This window comes from Aphidius gifuensis, linkage group LG2, assembly GCF_014905175.1.
Source record: "Aphidius gifuensis isolate YNYX2018 linkage group LG2, ASM1490517v1, whole genome shotgun sequence".
NCBI classification, from domain to species: Eukaryota; Metazoa; Arthropoda; class Insecta; order Hymenoptera; family Braconidae; genus Aphidius; species Aphidius gifuensis.
The window spans coordinates 14,343,783-14,355,820 of NC_057789.1; the positions used below are offsets into that span (position 1 = coordinate 14,343,783).

General features: G+C 33.0%; 1 protein-coding gene across 1 annotated transcript; it reads right to left on the reverse strand.

The window, feature by feature from the left end:
- Positions 1 to 10,307: 10,307 nt before the first annotated feature.
- LOC122849100 (uncharacterized protein ZK546.14-like) lies at positions 10,308 to 11,852 on the reverse strand. The gene has a single exon (XM_044147689.1). It carries the CDS (start codon positions 11,850 to 11,852, stop codon positions 10,308 to 10,310), a length of 1,545 nt encoding a protein of 514 aa, XP_044003624.1.
- Positions 11,853 to 12,038: the final 186 nt, after the last annotated feature.

Below are 12,038 nucleotides of genomic sequence, written 5' to 3' on the forward strand. Positions count from 1 at the left end.
AAGTCTTAATCTTTGACAAAATTTTATACTTGACCCCGCCCGGTTCTTCCCAAATAAAATTTAAAGCCTACACACGTCTCGACAACAGAGTTAATGGTATTTTCCAATTATCCATTATTATATACATATACCCTTCACATTTTATCTAGGCTTAGAACTGGCAGCGTACAATCTTGTTACCTTGCCGGCGTGTTTAAAAAAAGATATATATACATATATATATATATCTCTATACATATATATATATACTTATTTCGTCAATCAACAATTCAATAATGAATGCGTATGACACAATATGACACGAGCGCCGAATATATATTTTACAGTGTAAAAGGTGGTGTCCACTATGCAATTTTCCCAGATATCACCAAAAAATCTAAATGAATTCAGTTACAATGCTCATAAGCTAAGGGTTTAAACTCACGATAAGCCTAGTTTCGCTTGTAAAGCGCACTGAGCACGCGCAACAAGTTGGGTTGTGTCGAACTTGTAAACATGGCCGTCCTAATTCCCATGAAACTAGTAATATGTTCCCAGCCATCGTGGTTTTTCTAGTAATTTTACGTGTTGCGCATGCTTAGATCACTCAGAATTACGTCAGCCATGTTTACAAGCAAAAGCTAGCTTGTCGTGCGTTTGAGCTCTAAGACATTAATTTAATATAATTCAAATACTTTTCATAGATTTTCAAAAAAATCACACTTGTCACGCTCCATTCTTGTCTTTTTTATATAAAACTACTATAATAAAGTCGCAAGGTTGTGACTGCGCATACATTTATGTTGAAAGTGAACGACTACTAAATTTCAGTAGATCTGCATTAGTGTGAAAGTCTTTAAATTTTATTTGGGAAAAACCGGGCGAAGGTCAAGCTATCAAGGTTAAAAGACAATTCCTTCCTTATTTCTCTTTCTAAAATTAATACAATATAAATAAAATTACTAATCAAGGTTTCGAATAGACGCTCTTTTTTAATCTTTTTGTTTAGATATCACATCTTTTCCTTCAATCATTCGATAGAAAAAACTATAATATTAAGAAGTATATAAAATTACTTGGTACCATCCGTATTAATTTTTGTTCGTTCTAAAAAAAAAAATATGTAAGCATTTTTTGCATTACTTCACCAGTTTTTGCTAGCAACGAACAAATTATCAATTTTTATCCAGCTAGTATTTTTGCGGAAATAACTGACAAAATAACTAACTTTATACGTAGAACCCAATCAGCGCCAAATTGGCAAATTTAAGAAGCTCGAGGTACAGGACATATTTTGTCCCATTTCCAATGTACGGAGTTGACTCTTCTTCTTTCTAGTCTTCTTGGTAGAACCACAAATGTGAATTTTAGAAGTGGGTATTCCTTTGATTAAGCAATTATCATTTTTACTTGACCATTTAAATTTATTGATGTAGAGTAGACTTAAAACAATGATATCATTAATTTTGAGGACTTCAATCTTTCTTAGAATTTTCGTTGATCTAAAACAATCGACACATGTACCAACCCCTTCGTGCCACAATGATAGTGATTGATCGATAAGTTTCTTGTAAAGTGGATATGTTATTTTTATTTGGTATTAAAAGATTTATCATAAATTCGTTTGACAAGGAAACATTTGCATATGAACACGATTCACATTTTTCTAAATACTTTTGTTCGTAGCTACAATTGTAGATTGCTAATGAAAAATGAATAACACCATAGAGCTGTGAAGTCGTAGAGACCGAGCGGAGACTCGATTCGTCAGTGAGCGAGAAAACTTACCGGTGAGGGCACTCATTCATGAAGCATAAAGCATTGCAGCAAAAACTTGCGTGTGAACACACAGCTCTAAAATTGAATACACTTGACAACAATAGAAAAATATATAAAATATCGATAATTGATAAAACAATAATAAAATAATATTAATAACCAAAAATAACAAAATATAAAATACACTTTATTTAACATGGAAATATTTCAAAAACAGTTTTTTTTCGAAAAGTAAAGGTTTTCTACAATCAAATAACCAATACTTGACATCAATTTTAGGGTGCGAACTCATGACAAGCTAAAATTTCCGCTTGTAAACATGGCGGCTATAAAAATCACCGAAAAGTAACTAAATTTACTAAATTTATCGCGAATCCGTGATTTTAGAACAAGCTTGGTGGTGTCAAGCTTGTTCTGCAGTCACGGAAAGACACCACGAATTTGCAGTCAATTCAGTAAATAGTAGTTAAGTCAGTGATAATTTAGTGAATTTAATTACTTTTTGGTTATTTTTATAGCTGCCATGTTTATAAGCGGAAATTTTAGCTTTCTCGAGGCATTCACTTGATTATTATTGTCAGGATCTTTAACACCTGTAACATCCATCATAGATGGACATACAGTGGTTTTGAATTTTTTAAAGTTGCAGTTGCAGATGTATTGTCTTTTGGTGTTGGAATTACCAAAACTCTGCTTTTCGTATCTTTTATTATAAAGGTGCAGCCTTTTTAGTTTTAACTCTACCCTTCCAATCCATGAAATCTGTATAAACAATATATTTTACAATGAATAAATATAATTTATATTAGAAAATATCACACTAATTATTATTAATTAAATGAATAAATGAACAAATAACATTGTAATCACTATCATCATTAAGAAAAGCGAATTCTTCCATCTTCACTGGATAATGATGCTTATTTCAAATGTGTTTTCTCACACGGAGAAAAATAATTTGTAAACGGGGAATCCGTAACATAAAATGTGTAAAAACTACAAAAAAAATATGTAATCAGATCAAAGCCGGAATTCACATTATTAATATGTAAAATTTACATTTTTTTTCACTAAACATCAGGCTTATTGAAAAAAAATGTAAAAGTTACATTTTTTTTAGTAAATAAGGGATTCTGCAAAAAAAAATGTTAAAATTACAATTAAAAATTGTTTTCATCGCAGAGATACAGTTTGCATAAAAAAAATGTAAAATTAACATTTTTTTTTACTAAATGACATGCTTAGTAAAAAAAAAATGCAAAATGTAAATTTTTTGTTTGTAAATGGAGAGACTGTAATTGTTTTTTTTTTTTTTTTTTTGTTTTATACGTGTCCTGACCGGGATTTGAACCTACGACTCTACCTAAACCTATTTATCCTATCTTTTAAAAGCAAGCGCCTTATCCCCTAAGCTATCGCGTGTTTATGTGGAAATGGAAAATTTTTGTCCATATTAAGAATGACCTCCAATAACGACAAAAATGAAACTTTTTATTGATGAATTAGTAACATTGAAGAATTGACACAAAAATAAAAATTTGCACATTACAAATATTGAAAAGTCGTGTTAAGTCAATTTGTTAAAATAATTCCTTAGTCACATTAATTCCTTAGCTACATCTTTTTCTTAGCTACTGCTTTTCCTTGGACATTTTTGTTTTCAAAAATAAATTTACATGTATTTTATTTATAAAATAAATAAAAAATGTCCAAGAAAAAGCAGTAGCTAACGAAAAGATGTAGCTAAGGAATTAATGTGACTAAGGAATTATTTCCATGAAACATAATTCTTTGGCAAACTCAATTCCTTAGCTACATCTTTTTCTTAGCTACTGCTTTTTCTTGGACATTTGTATTTTTAAAAAATAAATTTACATGTATTTTATTTATAAAATAAATAAAAAATGTCCAAGGAAAAGCAGTAGCTAAGGAATTATTTCCTTGAAACATAATTCTTTGGCAACCTCAATTCCTTAGCTACATCTTTTCCTTAGCTACTGCTTTTTCTTGGACATTTTTGTTTTTCAAAAATTAATTTACATGTATTTTATTTATAAAATAAATAAAAAATGTCCAAGGAAAAGCAGTAGCTTGAAAGTAATTATAAGAATATTTCATGGAAATAATTCATTAGTCTTTAATTCACTACTTCATCTTTCCTTAGCTACTGCTTTTCTTGGAGATTTTTTATTTATTTTATAAATAAAATACATGTTTAATTTTGAAACAAAGCCTAAATAATAATGTGACTAAGGAATTATTTCCTTGAAACATAATTCTTTGGCAACCTCGATTCCTTAGCTACTGCTTTTCCTTAGACATTTTTTATTTATTTTATTAATAAAATACATGTAAATTTATTCTTTAAAAATACAAATGTCCGAGGAAAAGCAGTAGCTAAAGTTATTCCACCAAAAAATATGCTAATTGGCAACCTCCATTCCTTAGCTACATCTTTCCCTCAGCTACATCTTTTCCTTAGCTACTGCTTTTCCTTGGACATTTTTATTCATTAATAATAGAATAATATGTATTTTGTTTATTGAATAAATAAAATATCCAAGGAAAATCAGTAGTTAAAAAAAAGATGAATGACTTTCTGACGCACTCATGTTTTTACCAGGCTTCCGAGAAATTAGACAACCTCAATTTTTTATAATAAAAAAATGTAAAATCTACCTTTCATATTTGTTAATTTCTATAAACTTATTTTTTCAATATACTTTACAGTTTTTAGATGTAAAATTTGCATTTTATTTTTGTGTCTTTTTTTTTTTCTGAATTACAATTAAAAGCTGCAGATTTTACTAAAAAAATATCTAAAATTGTTAATGTTTATTTTTTTTGTTTTTTTCACCGCATTTATTTGTAATATTCGCATTTTTCAAAGATATATTTCAAATTCATTTTAAGTAAAAAAAAAAAAAATCAGTTCTTAACATTTTTATCGTTAAATTTCACCTAATAAAAATGTAAAATTTACAATAAAAAAATGTTTATTCAGTTTTGTTTCAAAAAATGTAAATCTTACCAAAAAAAATGTAAATTTTTAAATAAATTGTGTCGGATTCCTCAATCGCAAAAAAAATGCAAAATTTACAAATTATTTTTCTCCGTGCAGTTTTAAATAAGTATACTCATATATATTCACAGATTCATCACAACCTACGAATGGACAATTTATAGTTTGATACTCTGAGACTTGATGACAATGTGAATAGTGATTATACAAGTTTGTTTTATTTGCATATTCTTCATCACAGTATACACAAGTTTCGTTTTCAGTTATTGTCTTAACCAGCTCAATTTTATGAATTCAACTTGTATAAGCATGAAGACTTCTTTTTCCACTAAAAATTTTATTGCACTTCGTTACATTTAATTTTATTCTTTTCTTCTATTGTTTTTCATTTGTAAATGTAAATGAATTGTCACCAAAATATCACACAATTGCACACAATACAAATTTATAAAATTTACTTAATTACTATATGCATCAATCTATATTGATATTATTTATTTATTGTATTATTATAATATTAATTACCTTGACAATTAATATCCAAATTCAAATCAAATAAATATATAATTATGAATATTTTTTATATAATAACATAATAATATATATATATTCCCAAAAGCACAATAAATACGAAAAGATATATAAACAAAAGGTTACGTTCATCAGGAAACATGTGTATGTCGTATATATTAGCATAATTAGCATGACAGGATTTGCAGGTATGTGAAGTTAGCACATACATTATAACACAATCAAACCGGACTATATCAGGAGTTACGTGCGAATTATATGCGTTTTTTGTGCGGAATCCGCAATTTTTGTGCGTTTTTTTTTTGTTTTTTATAGTCTGGTTTGATTGTGCTATAAATGTATGTGCTAACTTTACAGTCCTGGGATTCGCGCCTATATCCCAACAACATATGGCGCACGCACCATCGATGCGATATTAGGTGCTTTCTTTTGTGTATTTATTTTTTTTCACGTTAATGCGCATGATCATGCACATGCGTATGTCATGCAAACTTGAAGAGAGAACAGTGGCGTCGAACAAATAATTTTTAAAAAATAAGAATTAAAACATGGCTGATCCAGCCCCTCATGCCCTACGCTGTTGTAAACTGACTTTTTGCTGACTGCGCATTTAACTGCGCATGCGTAAAAATAAACAGGAAAAAAAATAAATACACAAAAGAAAGCACCTATTAAATACTATACTGACATATATAAAGGATTTTTTACACCATCTAAATATGTTAGTTTTTTTGCTCTATAGACAGATGCTTTTAGCAGCTGATTTTGATATTGAAAAATAAATCCTTTCGTAAATAATTTCGTAAATAAAAATATTTTATATTTCTATTTACATATCCTGTAAAAAAAAAAACTCATTAAACTTGACGGAAAGAAAAATAAACAATAACAACATGAGACTTGGGAACATAGGTTGAAGTATCATTATTTGATTCGCGCCATCGATGCGATATTGAATACTATACTGACATATATAAAGGTTTTTTCACACCATCTAAATATGTTAGCTTTCTTGCTCTATAGACCGATGCTTCTGGCAGCTGATTTAGATAATCGAAAATAAATCCTTTCGTAAATAAAAATATTTTATATTTTTGTTCACACATGATATAAAAAAAAAAACTCATTAAACTTAATGGAAAAAAAAATAAACAATAACATGTGACTTGGGAACATAGCTTAAAGTATCATTATTTAATTTGCGCCATCGATGCGATATTGGATACTGTGGTAAATATAAAGGTTTCCCACACCATCTACTACTACCTTGCACAATTTCATTTTTATAATGTTGTCAAATTGCTCTGGACTTGGAAACCATATTGCTTTGATCTGATTTGGTTTTATAATGTTTGTCAGAGTGCAGTAAGGTTTTATAAATAATCTTTAAGAAAAACGCAATTTCTAAAAATGATTTTAAAGTTTAAAAAAAAGGTATACATCTCAAAAATCTGTTTTTATTTTTATTAAAAAGATTCAATTAATTTATAAGATGATCAGAAGACAGAATATTTTCACATCAATCAAATAATATATTCCAAAAGGCACAAGAAACAAAGGCACGATAAAGACAAAAGGATGTATAAACAAAAGGTTACGTTTATCAGCAAGCATGTGTATGTTGTATATTAGTACATTAGCACACCTGATGAGCAGGAATCGCGCCCATATCCCAACGGCATATGGCGCGCGCACCATCACTGCGATATTGAATACTGTAGCAACATCGATGTGATATTGAATACTGTACTGATATAAATAAAGGTTCTTTCACACCATTCTACTATTATTGCTCAATTTTTATTTTATAAGGTTGTGAATTGCTCTGGACTTGGCAGCCATAATGCTTTGATCTGATTTTGGTTTTATAATGTTTGTCAGAGTGCGGTAAGGTTTTATAAGAATTTCAAGAAAAGCGCAATTTCTGAAAATGATTTTGAAGTTTAAAAGAAAAGTATACTTCTAAAAAATCTGTTTTTTTTTTTATAAAAAAGTGTGATATTGATTTAATAAAATGATCAGAAGACATAATATATTTATCTGATCAATCATATTTTAAAATAATTTCCCGAGGAATTGGAGGGTTAGGGTTAGCTTTGTGTCGATAATATATAGGCACGGTAGTTAAATCTCGTTTCTCCCACTTTTTTTTTTTTTCTCATACTTGACGCGAGGCACTACCGTGCCTCTTGATTATATATATTTTATATATAAAAATGGGCGAAATCCCATATATATGTAATATATATATTTTCGATATATATATATATATATATGTAGGATGTAATAAAAGGATATTATTTAGGTAGACACTGTGAGGCAATTATTGTATTAATATTATTAGCGTTTATTTATTATTCAAATACAATTACATTTACGTCTTACACAACCGTCGTCTTAGAAATCTCGTTGCGAACTGCCTGTAAAAAGCATACAACTTTCAGCCCTCAACATGCATTCACACCATTCAACCTTCTCGAAAATTCTACTCTTTTCTAATCTTTATTGTTTTTTCATACCATGTGTTTTTTTCTTAAGCATAACTAATATTCTTTCACGGCCACAGCATTCATACAGATTATACCCCGTTGACACGCTCGGCCATTCCTAAACATCAAACATACTTTCCGATTTTCTCTTTTCTTATTTTTTTTTTTCTTTCTTAATACCTTCGCCAAACATTTCCATTCGTCTCACTCACACATCGTCATTCTCTCTTTCTTGCATTCCTACAACCGGCCGTCCTGCACCGTGACATCGTCCTCGATGTCACTCCCCTCTTCGTACTGTGGTCCGTCGGCTGTGCTTGCATCTTCTTCATCTTCTTCTTCTTCTCTTTCTTTAGTCGATGCCCACTGGGCCCATGGTTTCATGAAATCTGCTGCAGTACTTGTTTTTGCTGCACCTTCATGTTCACCAATTTTTTCCACGACGTATCTATTATTTCTCAATTCTTTTACAACTTTGTATGGACCCAGGAATGGTGTGTGTACTTTCAAACCTGGCCCAAATTGAGTCCTCTTGATAGCGACAATGTTACCTTGTTTATACAACTTCGCATCAATTATTTTCTTGTTAAAATACTTTTTATTTTCTTCTTGTACCTTAAGCAAAGACTCTTTTGCTTCCTCTCTCATCTTGGTACGGTTCTCTTTGAAAACCTCGACTATGCCTTCTATGCTTTCTCTCACCCAATATACACTGGAACCAATTATCAACAAATTTTTTCACCTCTTCTTTCATGTGTGGGAACCAATATTGCTGTCTGAGTACTAGCTCCGTCTTTAACAAAATGCCCTTGTTCGTGTGCCATGCGAATTACTTCATGTTGCATGCTTGTTGGTATCACCAACAACTCTTTACCATCTTTCTTGCGGTATAAAATCTCTTGAGGTGATAATATAAAATTACCACTCGATTGCTTCTTTTCTGCTTCAATTATTTTTTTAATTTTTTCATTGTTATGTTGAGCTCTTTTAATTTTCTCAACTATTCCTTGACCACTTTCTCGTACACACAACACCTGTATCGGATTTCGGCTCAATGCATCCACATGACGCATTGCCGTCCCTGCTCGATGCTCTATTGTGCAGTCGTACTGCTCAAGCGCTAAGGCCCATCTGGCGACCTTGAAATTCAATTCTTTCTTCTTCATCGTGTATACAAACGCTTGACAGTCTGTTATTGTTTTAAACGGTATTCCTATCAAATATACTCTGAACTTCTCGAGTGCTTTGATTACCGCCAATATTTCTAATTCATAACTTGTGTATTTTTCTTGTGTTGGTGACGTCTTCCAACTGGCGAAATACACTGGATGAAACTTTCCATCTTCACTGTCTTTTTGCATGAGCGCTGCTCCGAGACCTTCTCTACAGGCATCCGTCTGCAGCTGTGTCTCGGCCTCTTGCCGATATAATTTTAACACAGGCTTATTTATCAACGCATTTTTTGATTGCTTGAACGCTGCCTCTTGTTGTTGCCCGAATTTGAATTTAACACCATCTCGCAACAAATCTGACAAGGGATTTCGAAAATACCCAGTCAAACCCAAAAAACTTTGAATCTTCTTGATCGCGTTTGGCACAGGGAAATTTTTCACCGCTTTCGTTTTATCATCAGATGGCCTGATGCGTCCCTTCTCAACTACATAACCCAAATAATTTACCTCTGTCACTAAAAACTCACACTTCCTCCAATTTATAATTAATCCATGCTTTTGTGCCATCTCTAACACTTTCTTCAACTTTTCCACCGCTTCCCTCTCTGAAGTGGCTGGAATAATCAAGTCGTCTAAATACGTCAACACCACATTTTCACTTATCAACGTTTTAAAAACTGCACGTATAAAAGTCTGAAAAACTGACGGCGAAATACTCATTCCGAACGGGACCATCAAAAACTCATACTGCCCGTCGGGCGTCACAAAAGCAGTATACTTAATACTGTCTTCTTCTATCGGCACATGGAAAAAACCATCTTTTAAATCCAAGGTACTAAAAATGCTCGCATCTTGCAACCTGTCTAATTGATCTTCAATCAATGGCAGCGGATTACGATCTCTTATTATTTTTTTATTGAGCACTCTATAATCGACACACAGTCGCGTTTCTCCGTTTTTCTTCTGTACTGGTACAATGGGACTGGAATATTCAGAGTTGCTCTTTCTGATAATTCATCTTTTTTCCCAATCTTCTGTTATCTCGTTTATTATTTTTCTCTGCTCCGCAGGAAGTCTTCTCGGGTTCTGAGCGACTGGCAAGTCATCTTTGAGGATTATACGCATCTTCACATTCGTATCTATTGTCTTCTTAGGCTCATATTGTTTCACCAAACTTAGCACTTCGTTTTTGATTTTTTTATCTTTAATGTGTGTGAGCGATATATCACACTCTTTTTCGTCACTTTGTATATTGACGCTCAAAATTGATTGCCATCCTGGGTCGTCAGTTTGCACATCGATTTCCATCGGCTTGATTTGCTTAATCGTGGCTTGTCAATTCATCCAACTTATTTCTGCTAATTCAGACAACTCTCCACCGATCAAGAAATCATATCCCATCCACTCATCAGGGACAATGTCGATATTTAAAGGAAAACAAAAACCATCTATTTCCACATTCGTTTTGAATCGACCTAACGTACACATGTTAGATGATCCCATGCCACTAAAAATTAACTTCTTTTGTTCTAGCGGCGGTGCGCCAAGGCGAACATACAAGCTGGCTCGGGCAATATGTAAATCACTTCCGGAATCAATTATTGCTTTGACCGACTGTCCCAACACTGTGACGTCTTTATATGTCTTTCTGTCGGTTTGATCTAGCTTGTCCACGCGGACCTTGGGCTTAGCCTCGTCACTCTTGTTATCGACAACTTTTTTACACTCTATTCCGATATGTCCAAATTCATGACACCTAAAGCACTTTCTCCCTTTGCTTTTTTCTGGGCAATCTATGGCTCGATGCCCTACATTGCCACACCCATAACAACTTTTCATTCTTCTATCTTCGTTCTTCTCATCTTCCACATTCGTTTTCTTCGTCTTTTCGTTTTCCAGCACTTTCTTTTGTACTTTGCTCTTTTGACTGTTTGTCTTTAATTCTTCATACAGTTTAATCTTTTCTCTTAACTCTTTAATAGTTTTTGCGCCATACAGCACCGCTTTATGCGCCTCGTCGTCTTTTATCCCTGCGATAATATATCTGATTATCACCGAGGTCTCTATTCCAGGCGCGTGACTCGCAATCTCTGATGCGCGATACACATACGCCAAATACGTCTCGTCTTTCTTCTTATCTATTGTGGCTAATTGCTGGTGCACCTTTCCGCTATCCATCGAATCAGCAAATTCCTCCATCAGGAGTTCTTTCCACCTCGCCCAAGTCTTCGCGTGGACACTTTTCATGAATAATAAGGCCGCACCTTGTAATAGCCGTTCAGCATATATTTTTTTGTATAGGTCAGACCACCTATACTCTTCTGCTAACTGTAAAAATCTATCAAGCCACTGCTTAAGATTTTCTCCCTTTTCACCACTGAATTTTTCCAGCGACTCCATTACTTCGTCTAACCGGACCAGCGGCTTTTCATCTTCTCTATTGTTTCTCGCCATTCTTCTTGGTCGGCGATCATCGTCGTCACTTTCATCCTCTTCTGATGACGTCACTTGGGTTAAGTAGGCCTTGCGTAATCTCTCACGTAATTCTGCGCTTCGGCCACACCTGCTCAACCCACGCTTCTTTAATTCATCCTTGAGCTGCAACTTCGACATTTCGTCAATAAAGCGATCATCTACTCCATCACTTTGACTATCAGACTCATCTGTTTTGTCATTTGAATTTTTATCAGTTGAACTTGTGCTCTCTTTGTTTTTGTCTTTGTCACCTGGCCCCTTCAAGGCCTTGCGGAGTCTCTCCACCAAGACAGCTCTGGAACCCTTCGTGGATTTTTTAATATCTTCCAGCTTCAAGCGTAATTCATCGAGCGAGAGTGCATCTATCTCGGCGATGCTCAAGCCGCTTCCTGATGGACTCTCCATTTGGTCACAATCACAATTACTTCTTACACAAAATCATAAGTTCCGTCGTTGCACTGACACCAATAAACTAATCACAATCACTCACTGAGTCTTTGGCACTCGGTAAAATATCCTGTGCGGATCCCGGTTCGGCCCCCAAATGTAGGATGTAATAAAAGGATATTATTTAGGTAGACACTGTGAGGC

Excerpts from the sequence above, each read along its gene's own strand:
- LOC122849100 (XM_044147689.1), bottom strand. The coding sequence starts at position 11,852 with ATGGAGAGTCCATCAGGAAGCGGCTTGAGCATCGCCGAGATAGATGCA.